This window comes from Zootoca vivipara, chromosome 3, assembly GCF_965207765.1.
Source record: "Zootoca vivipara chromosome 3, rZooViv2.hap1.1, whole genome shotgun sequence".
In the NCBI taxonomy this organism is placed as follows: domain Eukaryota; kingdom Metazoa; phylum Chordata; class Lepidosauria; order Squamata; family Lacertidae; genus Zootoca; species Zootoca vivipara.
In genome coordinates, this window is record NC_142586.1 from 100,744,655 (window position 1) to 100,770,025 (window position 25,371).

Here is a 25,371-nt window from a genome sequence, read left to right on the forward strand (position 1 = left end):
CTTTTAGGAAAAAGTCCTCTCAGCTCCAAAGTGGCGCTTCTCCGGCTGAGGTCTGTCCTGCCGTATCAGGTCATAACAGCAACAACTTGTCAATATTGTATCATCGTCGTTCTGCTTGTTGGACGGGAAGGCCTCAGTGTTGATCTTGATATAATGGGCATATAGCTCACGAAGGGTGGCCCCTTGAAATTATTTTTGGGGTTGCATGGTGGGGTCCCACGTTGATGCGCATTGCCATTTAGATGGTGGGTGGGTGTTGCGACTTCTAAGCGATTATGCGGGGTGGGGCTTACTTGGGCCCCCCAATATTTTATTCAAGTTGGCACTGCTCCACACACACACACACACACACACACACACACACACCTTTGTGTGTATATACCGGTATATATACCGTATTTTTTTTGTGTGTGTGTGTGTGTGTGTGTATATATATATATAGTGTGTATACACAACAGGGGTGCCAACTTGAATAAAATATTGGGCAAGCCTCGCCCTGCATAATCGATCACTTGACGCGGTATATGCACACCATTTGAATAGCAATGCCTATCAATTTTTGGGGGCCGGCCCCCTCAAATATTTTATTGGAGGGTCGAAGGGACCTCGCCCCCTAGGAGTTGGCTGCTATGATATATACACACACACACTTGTGCGATTCGCTTGTTGATGTTTGCACACTTTTGTCTTATGTTTTTAATGTTGGGTACAATCCAGACTAAGCTGAGCAGTTTTACATCCCTTTGTTTTTTGTTTTTGTTTATTTAAAAAAACCCATGTTTCTCATGAGTTCATTAAACACGTGTTCGTCTGCCCTGAAATCTACAGGACCTCCGAGAGCTTTTCTTAGGCTGGATTGTAATACTCATAATAATATATTTTAAAACACGTTTGGTTAAGTTCCCGACGATTTCAAAGGGCGAAAAGGCTTAGCCCCTGCTTCTTAACTCTGCCCTTGAAATCCGCGGGACATGGACGCGCTGAATTTTGGCAGGATCTCGTCCCGATGCCTTGGGAATGACTGAAGCTATTCACTGGAATTGCGGCGCGAAAGAAATAATGTTACTTCTTCTTGGCTTTGCTTCGGGATCTGTGACAGCTTTGTCGTTCCCAGATCTGTGTACTTTTGGAAGGTTCAACTTCCAGCTTTGGGGCTAGTTTCCCTCCTTTCCCTCCTCTTCTTCCTTGGACTGAGGCTTATACGGTAGGATGCTCCCAAATTTACCCAAGAAAGCTGTTCGCCAAAGCTAAGGAACCGTCGCAGATCTGCACTTTGTGAAATGTGCGTGTCTGTGTGTGCCAGTGTCTTTTGGAGACAGAACTACTCTTAGGGGGCGGAAAGCGATTATCAACCTTAAAAAGAGAGGTCCGAAAACGATCTCTTCTCACGCTACTAAAATCCAACGGCTTTGGCATCCTGCTCCACTCTTTACCAGTTGAACTACTGTAACTCTAGAACCTCTAGAACCGAGAAGGGGGCATCCGAAGATCGCTCCCCCTTATTCCCATTCCGTGGGCCTTTAGACAGCCAGTTAAAATGTAACCCGGGGTGCATCTGTCTGCATAATGACAACATGGGACTTTAGCATGTTTTGTCGGTGTTCGCTCTTGTCGCGCGTCTGGGAGCTATTACGCGAGAAAAGAATTGAGTCGAATCCTCTACAAAGTAAACGGAGTGACTCCCATTCTGCGTCCCGTGGTCTATTTATTTTTCCAGAGGCAGGAATAACGACAATTTGCACTAAGGAGCCGCCACTCCAGATGCAACACTTCACACTCCTTTCCCCGAAAATACTAAATGCACAGCTGATTTTCAGCCAGCGTAGGCTAGGGAGAAATGCGCCGTCAGAAAACTGCAGGAGTACAGTTAGGTAATTTTAGCCCCTGGACTTAATGGTCTTTCTTTACGCGGGTGAGCCTTCTTTAGGGGGGTCATCAGCATTACTTCACCAAGGGTAGCCAACGTGGCGCCCTCCAGATGTTTTGGACAACCCCTCACCTCCCTTAATTCTTGGCCATGCTGACTGTGTGTGTGGGGTGCTGAATGGAGTTGGGAGTCCACAAAATCTGGGTCGGAGGCATCCCGTTGGCTTCCCTGGGCGGTAAGCCATCCCTTTTGAGTTTGGGGCTGCGTCCTGCCCCTCCTGTGGACTGGGGGCCTGGGCTTCTGCGCCCCCAAGTCCTTCCCTGGTGCCACCACGGATCGCCACCACGCGCGTCTTAGCGCGTATAACAGCTCGCTGGAAACTTCGGTTGCAATTCGTCAATAGCTGAGTAGGATTCAAAGAAGTGTTTTTTTTTTTTGTGGGGCGTGGAGGAGAGGAGAGAGATTGCGTTCACATAAACTTTTGAACTGCGCCAGTTTGCGGAGCGCTGGCTTTCCAGCACCGTCTCTCCAAAAGCTGGAGATCATGTGTGGAGTGACACCGGATTGAAATGAGCATTCGCCGGCGGCGCAAGGAAATTTCTGGGGGCGATCGGTTCGGTGGAGAGCAACACACACTCCTCCCCGAAGTTTTGAAGACCCTCCCAGCGTCTGGGACAGGCTGAAGGCAGCCGTCCGGAGACTCACCAGTGCAAGGCAGTTTAAGTCAAGTGGATCCCCTTTTGGAGGCTGGTGCTGCTGGGAAGGTCCGGCAGCTTCCCGGGAGGTTAAAGGGTGAATTTGGATTGCACAACCGCCACCTCTGCCCCTCCCGCCCCCCTGCTCCGTCCATTCCTCCTCAGATCAGCTCCGCGGCTGCTTTTATTACGCCATCTTCCCCCATTACTAGCTTTGCCGATTGTGCAAAGGCGGGTTCTTTAACGCAGCCAGCCTGTGTCGACGAAGATGCTTCTCCCTTTTTCAGCCGCATCCTCTATGTGGTTTCCCTTTCAACACATTTTTAGCCACCATCAGAGGTGAAGTTGAAAGGGGTCGTTTCCTCCCCCTTCACCTTTCAATGCTTCAGGAATTGACAATTTTAATACTTCAGATTTGTACCACACTTTTCTGATTGTGCAAAATGTTTCTCATACTGTACATTCTCAATGATCCTTACAATACACCTGTTGTTAAACATATTTCAGTTGAGAACATGGAACGTAGCCAGGATTTTTGTTTTTTTTGGGGGGGGGGCGCAGAACCTCTGTTAGCTTTTTTATTATTATTTATTGATTCAAGGGGGCAGGTCTCTGCCTCCCATCTTCGCTACACCCATGGTTGAGAATGCAGAGTCACCTAGTGCAGTGTTTCCCAACCTTGTGCCTCCAGCTGTTTTCGGACTACAATTCCCATCATTCCTGACCACTGGTCTTGCTAGCTAGGGATGATGGGAGTTGTAGTCCCAAAACATCTGGAGGCACAAGGTTGGGAAACACTGACCTAGTGTATTCATGGCAGAGGCAGATTTGAACTGGAGGCTTCCAGCTTCCCAGTTTAGTCTCTTAATGTCTGTTACACCAGAGGGTTCAACCAGGGAATGTTCAGGATATTATTTTATTCAACATAGGCTACAAAGGTGTGATGTGTTAATGTGACACCCAGCCTTGGTTCGCATTGAATTTAGTGGATCTTACTCCTGAGTAGTCTTAGTTTGATATAATGTGTCTTCATTTTAATTATTAGGAGTTTCAGGGTGCGAAGCACTTTGAAGCCTGGTGGTTTTACTGGGGAAGTTTTCTATGCACATGAGGTGCTACACATTATGTGTTTAAGTTACCCCTTGGTTCCAATCCCTGAAAATATAAATTTGGGGTATAGCAAAAATCAACTCAAACTTAGTGTGTTTTACTGACTTCAACTGGATTTAAAAGTGTTTTAACACTGGCTGGATCATGTCCAGGTTTTGCTGAAAGGATCAAACTTGGAGCACGGGTAGTTTGTTGTCTTAAAAATATATATGTTTCCATATTTGCAACCTAGAACTTCACATCTTATGTGTGTTTCTCTTGTATGGTCTGTTATCTTAAGACATTCAAAGAGGGTTAAGTTTGTATCTTTTTTTTTAATTGGGCGGACTTCTGTTGGTAGAAACTTCCAATTTGCCATAAAGAGAGCTTGTGAGATGCATAGTGACTCCAAACCAGCACAGTCGGTAGAGCATGAGACTCTTAATCTCAGGGTGGTGGGTTTGAGCCCCACATTGGGCAAAAGATTCCTGCATTGCAGGGGCTTGGATTCAATGACCCTTGTGGTCCCTTCCAAGTCTACAGTTCTGCGATTATAACTGAACAGTCGTCATTCCATTCTCTTTTATTATAGTCAAGAAATGTGTGCATGGAAGAGAAGGGGCCACAGTTTGGGTGGAGATCTGGGTACACACTAAAGCTTTGTGTTTTCTTGTGTGGCACCTTTTAGAAACTTGGTAGCTTTTCATGGAGGGTGTGTGTGTGTGTGTGTGAAGGAAATATAGATATGTGTGAAGATTCCCAGAGCAAACCTACCATAAAGCCCCCTTTGGCCTGTATAAGGTATATGTATAAGATCTTGGCATTGTTGGCGTAGCTCTATCTGTTGTTTTGGCAGAGCAGAGCAGATAGCTTCAAATGAGCAAGGATATGTAATGTAAAGGTCATGTCCCTTTGGAATATTTCCTATTTATTGAATATTTAACCCCTGTTGCCTTTGGGTGCATGTACTGATACATGTAAACATAGCTGCCAAGTTTTCCCTTTTCTCGCGAGGAAGCCTATTCAGCATAATGGAAAATCCCTTAAAAAAGGGATAACTTGGCAGCTATGCATGTAAAACTTTTCTCCTCTGATGCCAACTCAGCTTTCGTGAACAATAAAGTACTTGAATGTCCATGGCGTTCAGCCGTCCGCTCTTGTGGTGTGCGTGCGTTTGCTGCATTCATTAAAAGTGTGCCGGGGAGGAAAAATGAACCCCTGGTGTCCAGCATGGTGAAAAGCTCTCATTTAACAACCCAACAGCTAAGCTGATATAGTCAAGGCAAGGGTGTGTTAACCAGTACCTTCTCTTCAAAAAGAGCAAGAAGAGGAATAAATTATATTCCCAGAAGTATTTTTGCAGTGGTTATTGAAGAAAAGGTGCATGAATAATATTTGTGGGGACAGGGCCGTAGCTTAGGGGTGGTGGTGAGGTGGGCCCCGGCCAGGGGTGCGCAAAATCGGCTAATAATACGTCCATAAATATGAATAGTGATTATTTCCTCGTAAGAAATGGTTTTAAATAGAGGGCGAATTGAATGGGTGGAAGGGAGGGTTGGAGGAGAGGCAGAAAGAAGAGCTAATTTGCCTGCGGCTTGGGGGCGCAATCTGGATGGTGCTGCCAGGGGCGTAAGATCACCTAGCTACGGCTCTGTGTGGGGAAATCATCTGTGGAATATGACTCAAAAACAGGGATCACTTCAGACTCTGTATAACACACCCACTCCAATAGTTGTAGCTGGAATATGAACAACTGCTCTTAGAACAATTTAATATGCTTGCATTAAATTTGAGTGTGTCATATCCTGTTCTTTTAAACTATGACTTAACTGGGGTCTATAGGACTCCTGTATCAGGTTAGCAAAGTTGTTCTTATTCTTCTTCTTTTAGAATTTTAGGGTGTCGTAATAAGCACAGAAGGAAAGGCACACTCTGTAGCTTTAGACTGCCAGATCAAAATTCGGAAAAGTTAAAGGCTAACTTGTGAACTAGAAGGAGAAGTTAGTAGATGTCTTGCAGATGGTGTGGGGCTGCTGTGTCTGTTCTGGGGCATATTTGGAAGCTAGAAAGCATGTTCTTTGCTTTGGTGTTGTGTAATAAAATGTTCTACTATGTAGAGTGACTAGTACTGAAAGGCAAATGAAAACTTAAGGCTGAATAACACAATGACTGGGTAATCATCATATATTTAAAGCACCCTTTAAATGAGTGGCTTTTCCCACAAAGTATTCTGGGACCTGTAGTTTAAGGGTGCTGGGAATTAGATCTGTCTGAGGGAGTAAACTACAGTTCCCACGATTCTTTGGCGGAAAACAATGTGCTCTAAATGTGTTTTGCATGTGTAGTGTGCACATAGCCTGTGTCTGCAACCCTTTATATTGGGTATGGGACTCCCCACCCCCAATCAAAGGCCACATTCACTAAGACCCAACCCTTTGAGGGCCTCATGCCAAAGGTGAATGTGGCCAATGCAAATGTGGGCATGACCAAGATGGCAATACACACCACTTTGCCACTCTGTGTACGTGGTTACACATACCTGAACTACATATAGAACACAAACCTCCATACACAAACCGTGCTCGCCCTCTTTGCTGGTGCTCAGTTGTATCATGGGAGCAGTGGAGGCGCGGGGAGCGAGGGAGACGGCATTGCCGGGAGTGGATGTTTAAATTTCTGCTCGCCAAGAATCTCATCCTTCTCACCTTCATCTGTGCTGCTGATACAGCAAACTGGGAATCCCACTGAGCGCAAACATTTATTTTTTTCGTTCCAAATTTATAAGCCGCCCTTCCTCTCCCAAGGGAACCCGTGGTGTTACACAACTACAAGGTTACACGAATTGCAATATTCAGAGCAACATTAGAATGGGCTGCAGATAGTAATTAAACACAGGAGAACAAACAAACAAACAAACAAAACTTTGTAAAACCATCAGCCGAATGTCTGGATGGATGGATGGATAAATAAATAAATAAATAAATAAATAAGCCTTGCAAGTTTCCTGAACGCAAGGGAGAAGGGTGGGCTACTTGATTTCCCTTGGGAGGGAGTTCCACAGCCCCATGGGTACAATTCTCAGTGTTGCCGGTTGCAATGTCCCAGACTAATATGTCCAGATGTCCAGATCTTGTTGGGACAGATTTCCTGTTTTCTTTTTAGGCGCAGTGTCCCGAGAACATTTTTAGCTCAAATTCTTGAAAGGTCTTGGTTTTTCACTCAGGGTTCTCGTGTGCTCCAGAAGCAATTAACCGTTTTGTCGTTTCTGTTGCTGGCGGAGTTTGCAAGGCCAAGTAGCTCTTCTGGTTTTGTCTACTCGGAGCAAACATTTAATCTGCATCACGTAGCGTTACAGATTTTGGCCGGAGTGTTTTTGCCTTTTCTTCCCCAAAGAATGTAAACAGCACTCTTTTTCTGTACGCCATGAAAACGTTCATTTGGAAAACAAGCCGACGGGAAGGAGTGTTTGTGTTAGTGAAATGGAATATAAGGTTCTGTAGCAGTGAGTCAGATTCTGCAGTCACAGCAATGACAGCTGCTTCTTTTGGCGATCCTAAAGCTTGCACTGAAATCCTGTGCAAACTGAGTGCAGTGGGACTTGCTGCTAAGTACGTACGCATAGGATTGCAGCTTCAGCTCTATTTATTTTGAGTTTATTGATATATATGCCCAGTGCTTTTGGGGGGTAGGTGGGCACGGGGGTACGCATGCCCCTACACATTTTGTGAATCTAAGTATGGCCTCTGGGAGATTCAGGACATACACCAACCCTGCTTTAAACACAGGGGTGGATAACCAGATGTTGTCAGACTCCCAACTAAAATCAGCCCTAGTGAGCATCACAAGGCCTCAGGGATTACTTATGTTATGTATATTTATCTGTAATATAGGTATTACTGTAGCACCATATCATAAACTGCCAGGACTGTTTATAATAATGATAATAATAATAATAATAATAATAATAATAATAATAATATATAATAAAAATGCAGATATCTTTAAGGTTGAATGGCTAATCAATATAAAAATTAAACAGCTACAAAGCTGTTACTGCTGAATTAGACTGTTTTGTAGCATTGCCTTCTATATACTGGATATCCTGTATACTAGCAATCTTCACTAGCCTGGTGGCCTCTTGATGTTAGAGTTAGAGCTGGACTACATCTCCAATGGTCCTGATGGGAGTTGTATTCCAAAGCATTTGCAGGGCACCAGGTTGGTAAAGGCTGCTCTAAAATTTTAAACTTACCTGTTGAACAGATTTATGTTTGTTTTATTATGTTAACCTATCTGGGATTTCTGTAGAAAGATCACTATATAAGCTGAACAAATAATTAAAGTAAGGGGTTGGAAGCTGTTCAGCTGAGGGCGGAGGATATTTATTGATAGAGAAAGTTCATTTGAGTTGATTGCTCTCTGCTGGAGGATCTCCATGTTTTCACTCTGCCCAAATATAACATTGCTAGTGTTAGTCTTAGCCCAAGAAGTCCTATTGTGGGCCTGTTCAGATGCTCCTTCTACCCAGAATAAGACTGGTGCTCCCCCTCCCCCCGTGAAGTCTGCAATATTATCAATGAAACAATAATAGTGCATTACTAGTGGATTTACGCTGTACTGTACCGTCCACAAATTGTTAAACTTTATTAGGTGTTCTGCAATGCTGCCCTAGTGTTTTTGCATTACTGCTGTGTAGAAGGGCACTTCTACTATAGCTTTCTGAAATATGAGATACCTCCCATCAGTATCGGCATTCTGCCAGCTCCTGAAGACACACCTGTTTGGGAAAGCACATTGAACTTCTGATTTTGTTGTTTTAACTATTTATATATATCATAGCTGCCAAGTTATCCCTTTTTTTAAGGGAAATTCCCTTATGCTGAATAGGCTTCCTCGTGAGAAAAGGGAAAACTTGGCAGCTTATATATATATATATATATATATATATATATATATATATATACATACATACATAACTGTTTTAATGGTTACACGTTTTAATTAACTGTTCAATGGTATGTTTTAATTAAGGATGTTTCAATGCTCCAGTGGTCTTGTTATTGTGTATTTTAATAAGGTATTTGATTTTATAGTCGTAAACCACTTAGAAGTCATTTTTGGCTTAAACGCAGTCTATAAAACAACAACAAGAACAAAAGTGGGGCTAAACCCACCCACACACCTCTGGGTCATTGGTGGTATGAAAAGTTATCAAATTTCAGCAGGAAGATACAGGGCCAGGCATTGATTGGAAATGAAGCAGGATGATTTGCCCTAAAACCTGGAGGCACAAAGAGACCATCTTGGCTCTGAGTTCTGGAAGACCTGCTCTCTCTGCCCTTCAGGGTTTTTCCCACTTGGCCTGGCAGGGCGGGGCCCTGAAAAACATACAATAAAATTGGCTTAAAGCACTGAGATTAGTTTTAAATTTGTAGAAATTAGGATGGCATGAAAGTAGCCTTTATCCTCCTCACTTGACACAACAAACATTGACGATTGTGTTCCATTGTAAAGGCCGATGGTAACAATGTTTGCTTTTATTGAATTTTTTTATGCCTCATCTTTGGGAAAGGCACTCTGCTCTTGGGCTCTTCTTGCGATCACAAGAATGTGGGATCTGTCAAGTTTCTATTTCATTTTATTTGGAGAACATGACTGATTCTGCGCACCCTAGTTTTAATTGGCCTCCGTAAAAGTTCAGTTGAATTAGAAAGTTTGGGGATGTTTTTTTTCCAGTTCATAGTGAGAGAATAATATTTGATCTGAGCAGAAATACAGCTATTCAGTTTGAAACAAAAAACCAGGCCAAGCAGCTTAGCCAATAAATACGAAAAAGGGCACTAACCCACTTTCCCCCACTTCCTTCCTGCGCGTGGAGAATGTCAGCCACTCTTGCCACATCAGTAACCTGGAAGTAGAAATAGCCTCTTCCAATTATAAACAAAACAAAACCACCACCTATGTTTGTTTGCATGCAGGGCTTTATAGCTTTATATATATATATATAATTTTCCTTTATATATTTCTTGCCTCCTTGTAAAACTTGCCACACATGGGTAACTAAATTCGTATTTACATTTATGTACAGGTGTATTTGGTATCTGCAGTTTCAGCAAAACACACACACACACACACAAGTGCTATTTTTCTAGAAGAAGAGGTGCTGGAACTCACCATGAACGCTTCCCTTGTTCTCTTATAATGGCAATGGAGCCCACCTGATATGTGCTAGAGAGAGAGAAATGAGAGAGAGAGAGAGAGAGAGAGAGAGAGAGAGAGAGAGAACGCTTTTTATGATATGCTTCTGTTTAAGCATGGTTCTGTTTAAGTGTGTTTCCTGCTATAACTGTGCCTGAGTCTAAAGTGAACAGTATGGTTTTTATACCAGGCAGTAACATCCCCTGACTGTCATTCAAAATGGGAGGAGCTTTTCATGCCAAAAGAGCAAGGGAATGCTATCAAAACCACGGCCCATTTGATATTTGATTTCATCATTTGATATTTTGCATTGTACTGGCTGGTCGTGACGCTTTTATTTTATGTGGACAAATTGTATCGACCGACCAGGCTTGTGCTGTTTATTTGGTTCTGTGTTTCATTATTGAAAAAAGATCCAGGGGAAAAAATAACAAAAATTAAAGACTGCAGCATACACACCATAGGCATCCGAATCTAAATATCTGCATCTTTATTTGCACTGACTGTTTAAATGGTGATTTGTGTTTCAGCATTGCAAATGGCCCTGGTTTTGTATGGTATGAAGTAACGGTACAGAAATACGGTTGTAAATAAGAAGAAAATAACCCCTGAGCATTGGCAATGTCCGCTGGGGCTGCTGGGAGCTGGAGTCCAGCAGAACTTCTGCCTAAGAACACGCAGTTGATACATGTTCTCTCTCTCCCAGCCCCCATCTTTCTTCCATTGTTGTTTGCCAAAATTTGTGTGTGAAGCTCCTTGGGGCAGGGGACAAGTCAGCACTACAGAATCCAACCTCATGAGAAGAACATGAGACTAGCGCTGCTGCATCAGGCCAGTGGCTGCTCTAGTTTGGCAAACTGTCCTCGTCGTGCTCAGCCTACAAAAAGGAAGAGGAGAACGCTCAAAGAGTTGCCTCCATCTTTATAGGACATAGGACATGGACCTTGACATCTTTTAGTCCCTCCTAGTTCCCTTCTCTCCACCCCCCACCCCCCAGTTGGAATTTGATGATGACTTTAGAAACAGTAGACTGTCTTTTGGGGCTGGTCCAAGCTGTCTTCCGCCCCCGAAGTTCTGATGATTCTGGGATTGAGTTCATTTGCATATGCAGCATATGCATATGCCCCCACTCTGTCTCTTATATCTTTATTTTGACAAGAGGAGCCAATCATTTGAGGAAGGGCTGTAGCTCGGTAGCAGAGTTCATCCTTTCAAATTTTTCCGTGACATAGTAGCATAGAGGAAAGAGAATGAGGGAAATATTCAGAGGCTAGGTACTTTCTTTTCTTTGATAGGGTTCCTTCTTCAGGATAGCAATTTAAAATTCTAACACTTCTTTGCAAGATGGTTTTCATTTCTTGTTAAAAGCTCAAGGTTGCATTTCAGCTGGGTGGCAATCTTTTTTTAATGGATTTTCAATATATGGACACAATTACAAAGGGTTGTTGTTGTCCCCCACCCCACCCCAAGAGATCTTTTGTTTAAAGCTCAGTATATTTTACAGTTTATTTATGCAGTGAGTTCTGTGGAGCTTGAGCTTACTCCTTGGAAACCATGCATAGCATTGTGGTCCTATTGACCCTAATAATTGAGTATTAGGTCGGAAACTGCCGCTCTTTGTTGTGTGTGCCTGTATGTATGTATGTGTGTATATACATATATACATATATACATATATATATATATAATACTTAGATTCCTCTAAATCTTAAAAAAATAAATCATCACAGAGGTTTACAATAATAACTCTATGTAATAAAAACACATGCAAATTTAAAATCAGAGCCCATCAACTAACTAACTATTTATGGAGAGATGTGTTCTTAATTGCTGGCATAAGCCTGGTGGCACAGAAAGGTTTTCAGCCAGCATTTGAAGGTCGAAACAGAAGGTTCAGTGATACCACTAAAACTCTATTTCTTCTTGTTATCGTGAGACTTGCAGCGCAGGGGGCAACCAATGACATCCCAGCAGATGATCTCTGTGACAGAGCTGGGATATAAGGGTTTTGGGTTCCCTTGGACCCAAGTTCTCCAGGGCTTTGGAAATTAATACCAATACCTTGAACATGGCTCAGAAAGTAGGAGATCAGCCAGTATACAATAATGGATCGACACAGCTGTGGCTTCTGCCTGGGGATGTGGCTGTTGAGGCTGTCTTGCATGGACGACGGCAATGCGCTCTACGTGGGGCTACCTTTGACAGTGACTCGGAAACTACAGCTAATCCAGAATGTGGCAGTTAGACTAGCGACAGGGAGCTTTGCATTGTTTCAGTGGGAAGCTTGGATTCCAGGAGGTTATCTTTCCATCCCAAAATTGAGTAACCGAGCTGACAAATGAATCATGTGGGTGTAGCTTAAGGTATTCCAGAGCAGGCATGCTCATGGGCCTGTCGATGGAGCTACTAAAAGTTGCTTAGAAATTCCTTCCTAGCAAGTAAACTGGGGAGGGAAATCTCTGGTCCTCTTGATGTTGTCGGATTCCAACCTTCATCCCCCCCACAGCCAGCAGAGCCATTGGTGGGAGGTGTAGCTTAGCAGCATGTGGGGGGTGGGCACAGATCCCTCATCCCTGCATTCAATTTTCATGTTAGCTGCTAGCTGCTGGAGCAAACCATTGATTGAAATATTTCCTCCCCACATTTATTCCACTTTTAACAGTCACAACTTTCCCCCCAAAGAACCCTGGGAACTGTAGGTTCCCCCTCACAGAGCTACAGTTCCTGGCACCCGGTTTGCAGGTTTCAAAGCAACGTGCTTTAAATGTGCTGCTTGCATCACAGACACAAACAGGGTGCATGATCTGACTTCACTGGTGGCTTATTATTTGCTTGCAAGTAGTCACTTGTAAGCAGAATATCTCTTCGCTACAGCTGCTTGTACGGTACCTAGCCCACATGAGCAAATGATCTATTGTTGCTACTGCCTGTGAGCAGGAAAAAGAAGCACGGCTATATGGTATATTCTGCTCCAGAAGCTTGTTGGGTATAATTGGTAACTTTGATGGAGCTGGGTGTTACTTTATTTCCACACACCCCAGTGTCCGTTTTAATCCCACCCACTTCCTCTGCCAAGTTCCACCCACGCCCTGCAATATGGCCATAGGGTGAGACAGATTTCAGAACTGGGCATGGCTTGTGCTCGCTAGTAGATTGGAAGAAGCCATTGCTTAAAACATACAGACTTATTGCCAGTATGAAACCAGTGCAGGGCAATGGCACTTGCTTGAATGCACTTCTTCCCCACGCCCACCAAGTGTCCCTATTTTCCAGGCACATCCCTGATTTAGAGAAGTCGTCCTGGTTTCTGATTTGATCCCGGAATGTCCCACTTTTCCTTAGGATGTCCCTATTTTCCTTGGAGATATGCTGGAGGGTATGGAGTTACCCGAACTGTCTGAAGGCAATCCTGGTGTGTGTGTGTTTTTTTAATGTTTAATGTTTAATTGTTTTTATATATGTTGGAAGCTGCCCAGAGTGGCTGGGGCAACCCAGTAAGATGTGTGGGGTATAAATAGTAAAACTCATTATGGAATGGGACATCCCTATTTTCATCGAAGAAATGTTGGAGGGTATGCACCCTGCCTTTAAAGACTGGTACGTTATCTTCTTCTTCTTTGACGATCACTCGTAGCCGAGTAAGATTGTCTTCCATAAACACAGTTTTAATAGTAGGTCCGTAAGTGACCGTGGAGGACAATTCTGGATCCACACGTCCTTCCACAGTGGGGACAGAGGTTTCTGGGTGGGAGTTAGTCGTGGTGAGCGTTTGCCAAACGTGTCTTCCTCTTAGCTCGCTTCTCCCTTTTGTCCTGAGTTCGAGTGTCTTCAAAGCCCATGACACCTTTGGTAAAGGCTGTTCTCCAATTGGTACTTTATAGAAAGAGTACTTAAGCAACTTGAGATATTGGGAGGGTGGGGGGTGCACAGGGCAGGACTAAATGGGCTTCTCCTTGCGTGTTACAGGGAGCAGAACAGGTTCCTGGAATCGAGGCCAGGGGAGTTTGGGAAGTGCAGCAACAGGTAAGGAGAAGGGGCAGAAGGACCGGCACCTCTCCTCTGGAGATTGGCAATAGTTGAGAGGTGTTGTAATGGTTAGCTTGCAACTTGGGTCACATCCGCCGCACCACACATTTAAAGCACTCTTACGCACTTGTTAACTGTCATGGAGAATCCTGGGAACTGTAGCTTGGTAAGGGTGCTGGGAATATAGCTGCCAAGTCTCCTGCTGAAAAATGCGGGATCAGCAGCGGCATGGCACCGGAAGTTGCTTCTACGCATGTCCGGACATGCATAGAAGCGACTTCCGGTGCCGCGCTACCCATGTCTGGGCACCGGAAATCGGGCGGCGCCAGCACCCAAAATGGAGCCTCCCTGGCAGGTAGGAAATCCGGGGGATTTCCAGGATTTTTTTTCCATTCGGGAGAACAGCAGGAAACGGATTAAAATCCGGGAGTTTCCCGCGAAAAACGGGAGACTTGGCAGCTATGGCTGGGAACTGTAGGTCTGTGACGCTGTGAGGTCATTGCTCTTACCAAGCTACAGTTCTTAAGGTTCTTTAAACATTAAAGTGGTATAAGATTGCTTTAAATGTATGGTGTGGCTGTGACCTCACCGTTTTCCAGTAATTTTAGTATAACAGAATCTGGAGCGGATCCAGCTGAGGTTTATAAGAAGAGCGGGTGGAGTTGCATGGTGTTGGGATCCGGCCCACTGCTCCTCTGGAGAGGTGAGAGCAGCTGCAGTGTTCTGAGCTGCAGGGTATTTCAAAAGTGACCCATGGAAAGATAAGTATTGGGAAAGTCTTGCTTGTTTGTGCTGCAGCCGGAGCCCCAGTTTGGAATGGAAATGTTGCTGTGGAGGAGCTTACCTAACATCGTGATTAATCCAGCCCAGGGTTACACCTGTTCTCATTAAGAGCACAAAGTCTTTGCCTACACGCAAGCTCCAAATCAGCCAGTTCGGTTTTTGCGACAGCAAAAGGCCATCTAGTTGAATGAACACGAGGATTGTCACATAGAAGGACCCAATAGTACTTCATTTTTAAGTGTTCTAGAATGTACAGTTTGTGCACTTGGCGTCTAGACAAACATTTGCTGCCTGAGATAAAAGGAAGTCTGAAGGTCATATTTTTTAAGAGGTTCTGAAGTAGTTTCCGTAAATGCAATTTTGTCACAGTTAAGCAAGATGGCTTGCATTTGATTTGGCCGCTGATTAGGTTAGACGTACATAATGGTAGCAGTAAGTGGCACATGTTCACTGGGCTTTTAATTTTAAATACCATGCTGCTTATTTTCGCTCTTGTTTTGTATGGAAAATCACAGGCTGATCCTTGAACCTCCAGATAACATTATCAACAAATCTCCTAACCATGTGTATTCACAATTAGATTACCCTCCATGTAAAAAAGCCAAAAAAAACCCTTGATGCTATCCATCCCATTCTTTTTCACAGTATTTTTAAGATCCTGGAGGTGCACTGAAAATACTATTTTGTTTTGTTTATGTTGGCTTAAAAAGATGCAAAGCCCTCAATACAAACTCAAAACATAGCTTTCTTTAACTTTGGAAAATACAAATAAAGAAGTTTCTATTTGCCATGTCACAGCTAATCATTAATATGCTTTGATTTGCACAGCATTATAATCTTCTCTCTCACTTTGGTGGCATGGAAGATGCTAAAATACAGTTGGTGGACATAGTGACTGTAACAGTAGACAAACAGTAGACAAACAGCAGCAAAAAGGCAGGGCAGGGAGATGGATAACGAAAAACTAAAGAGAGCATAACAAATATGTCCGTTGATGCCATAAACAGTGTATGATGCATTTTATCTATCTATGTAATCTGATTTATCATTGTCAGTATGGAATATTACAAAACTCAGCTTGGCTATATAAACGTCTACCAACACATTTCACATACATTAATTAAAAGCATGGTTGAAAAATTCAAAGTCCAACGATCCCATAGCGCCCAGGTATTATGAGTCTGCAGGGAGAGCGTGAAATTTGTATGGCCACTTCTCAAAATGCCAATGGCAGGCCCCAAGCCCTTTTGATGCCTGAGGCAAAGTACAGAATGGTGCTGCCACAGTTCTATGTGCAGGAGCTGCAAGGACTGGCCGCTGAGCCTTCCTTCAACTCTGGCAATGGGTAGCATCCTCCATTGCACCTTAGTGGAACTGAGGGGTCCCTGTGGTTTAGGGGGTGCAGTCTGTGTGGCATATGCAACTCTGATCTCCAACAGAGGGAAATGACTAAGAGGCTCACAGGAAATGGCCAGGGGGGCTGCTTCCCTACCCCACCCCCCAAAATCTGTCACCTGAGGTGGTTGCTTCACTCTGCCTAATGATAGGGCTGGCCCCGCCAGATGGAAAGTTGGTCCGTGCTTTGGATATTACTTACTCATGGGAGATCCATATAAAATGAAAATACACCAACATATTATCTATGTGAAGCAATGCTGAAACTATGCTAATTTTTAGGAGACGGTATTGGAAAGTCTTTCATCTTCAATTATGGGCTCATTTTTCCTGTGGGGTTTTGGTGTTTGTTTGTTTTTTTTAAAGAAAACTTTTAGAGTACAATTTTCTGATGCAATTATATTGTGATTTCAAGTTGTTTTAGCACATGCATTTTTAATTGAGAGATTTTTCAAATTGCGCAATGTTGTTCATTGTTGTGCTTTGGGTTGTGTGCTGCACTGGTTGCCTTTAAGTATTACAAGAACTTGTGATAGCCGCCAGTTCATTTCCAAGCCCAGTTCCCACACGCTGATCTTTAAGACCCTAAACAGCTTGGGGTCCAGGTATCTAACAGACAAACATCTCCATGTCTGTCTGCCCAGATGCTGGTTCTCTTTAGGTGCCTCTGCCACTAGAGGTGAGGCAGGTTATGGTAAGAGAGATAATGGTTTTGGCCGTAGTTTGTGGAGCTTTTCCACCAGAGATGCCTGCCTGGCACTTTGGGATGTCAAGAGAATTCTGAAGAAAACAGAAAAGGAAATGGAAGCAGTTGCAAGTTTGCATGTTCATCTGTGGTCAGAAATGGTAATCAGCCAAGATAACACAATCGGTATTCATTCATGTAGTTGTTGTTTAAAAACGGCAAACAATTAATAATAAATGACTTTGTAGCATTGTTTTTACATTTCCTTTACACCGAAATGAACACAGTACACAAATAATTTACATAACTTATGTTGAATAGCGGATAGTAAGTCAAATAACGTAGTATTTGGCAGAAACCAAAGTGCAAAAGAAAAGTCCTGATTGAAACCAATACTGGTCAGAATGGAAATTGTGTTCTTGCATCTCTACTGACACTTATTCTGTTATGCTTTTAGGCATGGAACAAAACCCTTTTTATTCTTCCTGAAACTTTTCTTTCTGGGGGATTCTAGATCAGAGTTTGACATATTAATCAGTGTTTGTTCCGAATGTATTTATCCTGAGGTTCTTCTTACTGACATTTTAAGGTAAACTTCCCAGGTGATTTTAATATTTTTAATTGTGGTCCTTTTGTAACTCCCCTGGGACCATTTGTTGAAGGTTGGGCTGGAAGAACAATTAACTAACAACACTGGTGTTTGCGGTATTTTAACGCAAGCCAGTTGAACACACCTGGGTGCCTTCCACTGCCCCTACCTTATATGATTGATCTCCTACCACTGCAATTAAGATTTTACCGTCTTCTAAATGCACTTGTAAGCTTGGGAGACTAGGCAGACCTGTAATATTTTCTAGTCCAGCCTCCTCCACTGTTTTGAAACACACTTAGTGCTTAATATAGATCACAGAATGCCAGAGGCTGGGAGCTCGGAAGTACCAGGTAGGTACATGCCTTCATTCAGCATTGTGGTTCAATGGCTTGCTCACTCAACTTTGGCGCATATAGTCTCTCTCTCTTCAGTTCAGTTGCTTTTCTGAGCCATGCTAGCCACCCGGTGTTACAGGCATGTGCAGGAAATTTGCTTGTCAGTCATTGTCATGCCCTCCCATGGGCCAATACGTTTTAAATACTTATGGACAAAGCTGGTTGTGTGAACAAGTATATGCTTATGGAAACTATGGTTTCGACTTCCGAAGTCCGCTAACCCGGAAGTATTTTCACCGCGTGTGCGTTCTGCGCAAGCGCAAAATGGACGCTTCGACTTCCGAAGGTTTCGAGTTCCGAAGAGCGCCGCAGAACGGATTGCCTTTGGAAGTCGAGGTACCACTGTATATTGTTTGGACAACCATTTTTCAAAATAAGCTTTGCTACACGCCTATCACATTTAATTTATTATTTAACTGTAATGCCCCTTCACGTGTTTGTATGCAAAAGGTGGCGTGGAAATACCTCAAAGAAACTAACAAACAAGTGAGCCAACTAACTCTACGTTTAGGGACAAAAAAACATAGCCTTGACTTGCAACTTGGAAGTGACCCTAACCTACCATGGGTGAGTAAGCAAGAGGCTGCTTACAAATGTAGCGCTAAATACTTTATGAAAGTTTGTGTGTTTTAATTAGGTTTTTTTTTTTTTTTTTAAAAAAAAGAATGTTAGGATGGGCTTTCTTGGTTTGGCTGTATTAATAGGTTCCAGTTCATATTTCAGCATTTTAATTGTTATGCTACAGGAGCCTTTATCTTTATTTGTTATTATTAGCTATCTAAAGTCTTTGCAAGAGTGTTTTTGCTGTCACTAATAAACAGTGATGTCTGAATTCAAATAATCCTTTCTATTGTGCCTCAGTGTTGCCCTGAGCTGTTGCATAATGGGAAGCATTAAGTGTGCTAGAAATAAGCACAACAGCAGCTTTCCTCTTTATGTGGGCATGTACAAACCTGAAGGGGGGGGGGAGAGAAATAAGCAGAAGACTGGGTGGAAATTTAATACTGGTGCGTTGTAAACTTTCGTTTCCCATGCAGTTGCTAACCACAAAGAGACCCTTCTCAGAGCCTTCTCTAAATAACCAAAATGGCAGCACAAAATCCTGCTGTGCTGACGAAGCTGTTCCTATGTGTGTGTGTGTAAATTTATTTATTTGTTGACAGTAATGTCTTCACGTAACAGAAGAGTAGTGTTCAGCCCACATGGCTACATCCTCCTTCAGTGAATGCTCTGGTTGTCACTTTTGTGAGAGATGACTCTGCGCCAGCCATTTTCTCTGGGAGATCAAGAAAAGCTTTGGCTCGTCAAGTGACTCTTCACCCTCTCATTCCTTGTACTTGTAAAACCTCAGTGGTACATTGCCTGGTTCAGGCTTTCCATTTTTTAAACCAGTTTTAGGCTGAAAATGAGCCCTGTGCCCCCACATGCTCCTTCCTCGCCCTTCTCTGTCTCTCTTTCCCTCACACACATCGTTTTGGTGAAGGTAATCTGGGTTTCTTAAATACTTGTTTCCTATGATATAAAACTGTGATACTGTAGTTACATCTAAATCAGGCCCTTCTGTGAGGTAATAGCAAACCCATCTTTTCATCTTTGGTATAAAATAGTCCCTCTAAAATTGATGAATCTTTATTGAAAGCCTCCATCTTCTTTAATGAAGGAGAAATGAAAGCTGTATTGGGTTTTAGTTTCCGGTCCTACAACTTTGCCTTGGTTTAGATTTGACGGCCTTCTTTGGATAGACTTCTCTTGTCCCGGCTATCGTTATATAACCCAAACCCCCATTTTGGGCTGATTACTACCAATTATTAGTAATGGCAATGGCTTATAATTACTGGAAAGGTGTGGTAAAAGTGTGAGGCGTACATTATCTGGCAATCCTCTGTGTTAACCTTTCCTGCCACCCCACCCCATCGTGTCTCCATAGGTAAGCTGTGCCTCCTGAGCAGCATGCAATTTTTAATGGGTTTTACGTCAGATCTGAATGTGACCTTTATGCTATAGCATCTATATAGAGATTGAATGCCATTGGAAACAATTGGCTAGGTAAACTTCGAGGGATTAATGTGCAATTAATGCATCTTGCGGTTGACAGATCTATAGTTGTGGTAGATAATGGACATAGTTTGTTGTTGTCATGCTGGATCTGCCAAATGCGGCGGACAAAGTAGGTAAAACGATATCTTGATTCAGTTGATGAGAGTTGTACTTAACAGCAGAAGTTGCTTCTGTGAGTGGCAACTCTTGCTGATTTAATCACATTGACATTCTGAATGCATCTTGGCACTTGTGCACTAAGGTGAGTTTCAGCAGCCCTTTTATTGGGGGGTGGGGGGTGGATTGGCATTGTTTCCAAAACAAGCACAATTATTTCCCCCAAGGTGGCTTACCCAAGCAACCACTCCAAAGAAAAAACACCAGTTGCTCATGTGTACTGAAATATATTCGTGTCCTATCCATCTACAGTGGAACCTCGGTTTATGAGCACCTCGGTTTACAAATTTTTGGTTTACGAATGCCGCGGACCCCTCTGGAACGGATTAATCCACTTCCCATTACTTTCAATGGGAAAGTTCGCTTCAGTTGATGAACGCTTCAGTTTATGAACAGACCTCCGGAACCAATTACACCCAAGCTTCGGGTTAAGTACGCTTCAGGTTGAGTACTCCGCGGACCCGTCTGGAACGGATTAATCCACTTTCCATTACTTTTCAGTTTATGAACGCTTCAGTTTATGAACAGACTTCCGGAACCAAATGTGTTCATAAACTGAGGTACCACTGTATATAAAGGATGGGGAATCCGTGACCCTCCCAGATGTTTTTGGATTACAGCACCCATATTCCCTGACCATTGGCTATGCTGGATGGGGGCTATGAGATCTGGGGTCCAACAACATCTGGAGGGCTATTCTGCAAAGAAAATTAAATTGTTAGTGATTAAAAAATTCAAGTTTCGCTATTGAAATGTATGCAAATCAGGCAGAAATCTGCGGGAGGAATCCAACATGGTACTATGACAGTTTCATTGGTTGCTGAGTGGATTGACACACCTTCTGAAGACTTAACAAAAACTGGATTGAATGAATATGAATTGCTTAAAAGGTAAAGGTAAAGGGACCCCTGACCATTAGGTCCAGTCGTGACCGACTCTGGGGTTGCGCGCTCATCTCGCATTATTGGCCGAGGGAGCCGGCGTATAGCTTCCAGGTCATGTGGCCAGCATGACAAAGCCGCTTCTGGCAAACCAGAGCAGCACACGGAAACGCCGTTTACCTTCCCGCTGTAGCGGTTCCTATTTATCTACTTGCATTTTGACATGCTTTCGAACTGCTAGGTTGGCAGGAGCTGGGACCAAGCAACGGGAGCTCACCCCGTCACAGGGATTCGAACCGCCGACCTTCTGATCAGCAAGCCCTAGGCTCAGTGGTTTAACCACAGCGCCATCTGGGTGGCTTATCTGGCTTTAAATGGAACCACAAGACTATTCTAACATGTGCGGTTCCATCTTGGATTAACTCTCACTTAACCAGAGATTTGGGTGGAGGGAGGGCAGTGACAGAGACGAATAGTGTAAAAGTCATGAAAACTTTCCCAAATAGATATTTTACAGCTGATGTCGTGATTGTAACCAAACAGATTTTTAGGCAGTACCGTATTGGCCTGAATATAAGAAGCACCTGCAAATAAGCCGCACCTTTAAAATTGAAGGGGGGAAAAAAAACCCGGGCTGCTTCCTGCGGGGGGGGGGGAGCCACACAACTTTGCCGGTGGCGTTCCCCCTTCCTTTGGCGGCCACACTTATATTCTGCATGGGCGGAATGGGGGGGGGGGAGTGTGGCTTATATTCGAGCCAATACGGTATTACCTTGTATTCTTCAAAGTTCTTTATGTTGATGCAAATTACTGGGATTTTTGGTTGGGAGGATGGGCCATCTTGCTGGACTAACTTGGAATGTCTTTGTTGTTCTTTGCTTCAGCTTAGATCAAAGAAAATCCTAACATTTATACAAGGATTTCATGAAGATACTTTTATTTTTTAAGTAACACCTAGGAGACAGGCTATAATTTTATGCTTGCAGCACCCTGCCCCGTTCATATTCATCTTGAGTTTTGTTTGTTTGTTTTAAATCAATTACTGCATGTGTATATATATATATATATATATATATATATATATATATATATATATGTTACCAAGAATGGCTTTTATCCCCACTATCATACTTAAAGCAATCTTGCGAGGTAGGTTAGAGGGGAGAGAGAGAAAGAGTGAGCGACTGGCCAAAAGTTGCTCAGTGAACTTCACGGCTGAGTAGGAATTTGAAACCAGAGCTAGACCCACATTGCAACACCTTGTGTTTGCAAGGCAGGGCTCTACTAGAATTATTTGCAAACACAATTGCTGCTCATCGGATACCATGTATGGAATTCCACGCTGTAAGTTCCTTGTTGATAACCCAAGTCCATGTTGCATGCCACTGGGAAGCACAATGAAAACTCAGACGACCTACCTGACATTTGAAAAGTCTTCTTTAAAACATAGGTCTGTGCATGAGCATATGTACACATGTTCAGGCAGTTGGGCACAGACAATGGACGTACCCCCCCTTCCCAGCCTTTCTGAACTACCCTAGCTCTATATTGGAGAAATAGACAGACATTAGGCTTGAAAGAGCCATTTTATTTTTCTTTACTAGAATTCTGAAATCCACTAACTGGATGCTCATACAGAAGGCATAAACTTAGATTTAAAGAATTCTGAGCCCAGGAATTTGTTTTGTGTAGCAGAACTGAATGGAGATCACACAAAAGTCCATTTCTGGTTATCCCAAACTATGCTTAATTAAGCAGTATAATTTAGGGTGGTAGTGAAGAGTTATATATCCCAACTGGTTTCCATTGGTATATGGGTTTTACAGAATGTTTCTGACCTAAGCACTGACCAAACCCAAAAGTTCAGGAAGGTTGACACCTCACGTGCCTTTAGACTTTAAACATTATGTGTTCATATGCCTCAAAGCAGGTCATTGACTCCTGAACTGAGTCCGAATAGAATAGAAAATTCTTGAATAATAATAACACTCCTTGTCTAATAACACACACCTCCCTTTTTATTACCGTGCCATAAAATTTATTTTAAGAGGAACTGAAACATCTTGTTCTAATAACAAAAAAACTCTCTGTTATATATCAGCCTTTCAAGCGACCTTCCATGTTGCTTGTGATAATAACCTTTTACTGATGGAAATACCAATTTACTGTTGGTAACTGATTTATAATGCTACTGGCCGTTCTAAGATGGTTTCCCCAAGGCCAAGGAATCCTACAGCATCTTTCACCAAGTTGTCAATAACAAGGGAATCACTGGTAATGGGATGTTTGAGAGTAAAATCATGGCAACAGAGTTTTTAGATACAGCATTTTGAATTTGGAGATGTTTGAGGTTTTCTTGATACGTTGACTACAATGCTGATTATCCTTAGATCAGCATTAACAGGAGTTGTATCTGTTGCACCTTTGCTTTTCTTTGTGTCTATATTGTTAGCTTAATTTTCCCTCCCCGCAAAAATGGTTGTAAACGTGTGTTCCATGGAGAAAGTAGTATGTCAGAATATGCTTTCATGGCCCAACATTAGTTAGTATTTTAAATCTGCTCAATGCAGATTTGGTGAGTCCAGACTGCTATGACAACAGTATACTGTACTATGAACAACCTCGTCTCCTATTCCATCACATACTGGATTTTTAAAATTTGTTTGGAAAGTAATTTGAAGTGCACTGTGAATGTGTGGAAGATTGTAATTCCAAACACCACACCAGTAATTGTCTCTTTCGTAAGAAATGGGAGTCAACAGGATCACTGGAGAGAAGCAAGTTTAATTCTCAGTTCAGCCATGAGCTGATTGCCCAGTTATAATCATCGTCACCACATTCCCCATAAACACATTGTTCTCAGAGTGGCTCTCAGATAATAAAGTAATGCAACAACACATGTTAATAATAAAAAAGAGCAATAAAGCATAACGACGGCAAGGCATTGCAATATAGCATTGCTGAACTATCCCATAACGTTTAATTTTAAAGCACATCGAAAGTTTAAATAAGCATAAAACAAAAAAAGCATAAAGTAGACCAATTAATAATGCCTAATACAGTTAACACCAACACTGGACCCATATTAATCAGCAGTTCATATTCAGTGGGAGAAGAGGGAGATTTATCAACAGCCAACAAAATCATTCGCAAGAACCTGAAGGCAGAGTGACCATGCTATAGCCACACATGCAGAGTTAAAATGTTGGTACTAGAAGTCCCATGCTTGCCTCAGAGGAAACCCCTCTCTTTCTTGTGTCTCAGCTCTAGCCCGAAGTCTCTGTTGTTGCTTTTAAAAATATTCTGACACAGTTAAAGTTAGCTCTGATGAAGCCAGGGCTTTTTTCTTTCTTTTTTGAGCCAAAACACAGTTCTGGCACCTCTCTGATGGGCGCCATTGCCATTATAAGAGAACAGGGGAGGCATTCATAGTGAGTTCCGGCACCTCTTTATCAAGTAAAATAGCCCTGAAACAAATTGTATCATTTTTGGGAGCGTGCTGCTAATTCATCGTACAATCCTACACACCTCTACTCAGAAATATATCACGCTGAATGCCAGTGGGCTTACTCCTAGGAAAGATTTGGTCTAAGACTTGCAGCCCAAATCCAACTGCTGGTTAGATTTACATAGAAGTAGGCTGCACTGATTTCAATAAAAACTTCCTTTTTCTGGTGTGTAAAACAGCAGTCCTACCCATTTTATATGGAACCAGAGGCAAAGCTTCTGGACAGAGGCTTATTAAAATGTCTAAATAGTATCTTGACACCCACCAACAATAACAGTACTTGAATGGAATTAAGAACATAAGAAAGGCCCTGCTTCGTAAGACCAGGGCCTATCTAGTCAATCACCTGTAAATATTTTGAGTTATTTGGAAATGGGACTTAAAAAAAATTAATCAAAATCTATCAATCACTATTTCCCTCCCCACCCCACCCCCTGCCATGGTATAATGCAGGCATGTCCAAAGTCTGTTTTGGGGGCCGTTTCGATTTAATCCGGCCCCCGTGGCAGCATATGTCCTGGGGTAAAACCCTTTAAAAAGCTCAGAAACTTCAATCCTAAAAATAGCTCAACAACATTAGGGTAAAATAGAAAAAAAAGCTCAACAACTTCAATCCTAAAAAACTTGGTCGGCCCTGATGCTCACATCATCAAATCTGGCCCTCTTTGAAAAAAGTTTGGGCACCCCTGGTATAATGTATTTAGGTGTTTTTAAATGGAAGTTGCTTGGAGACCATTTAGGTAACAAGTGACTAACAAGGTTACGACAACTGCTCTTACTAATATCCTGGGTGGATCAATGGAGCCACGTCTAGTCCAGGAGCAATATCTTTTGGACTCCAAACCACTGACCTGAAAGAATAAAAAGTGGTGTGATTATACTGTCTGTGAAAATGGGATGCAGAAGCATTCCAACTTGGGAAGTGGGATACCGCCTTCCCCCTTCCTCCCTTCTGGATGCGGTCATCCCAGAAAAGCTTGTAGCAGACCAGTAAACCTCTGAAAGATTATGTATTTGCTCAAGGGGACACGTTTTCAGCACTG

General features: G+C 42.8%; 1 protein-coding gene across 2 annotated transcripts in view; it reads left to right on the top strand.

Annotated features, from left to right (window-relative positions):
• The window catches only part of EPAS1 (endothelial PAS domain protein 1), a 126,094-nt gene that overhangs the window by 842 nt on the left and 99,881 nt on the right, over positions 1–25,371 (top strand). The window contains exon 2 of one of the 2 annotated variants that reach the window (XM_035111181.3): positions 13,816–13,872. The exons of the other annotated variant lie outside the window; for it this stretch is intronic. Within the exon in view, the coding sequence (XP_034967072.2) occupies positions 13,816–13,872 (57 nt within the window). The remainder of the gene's footprint in view (positions 1–13,815; positions 13,873–25,371) is intronic. 2 annotated transcript variants of the gene reach the window in all.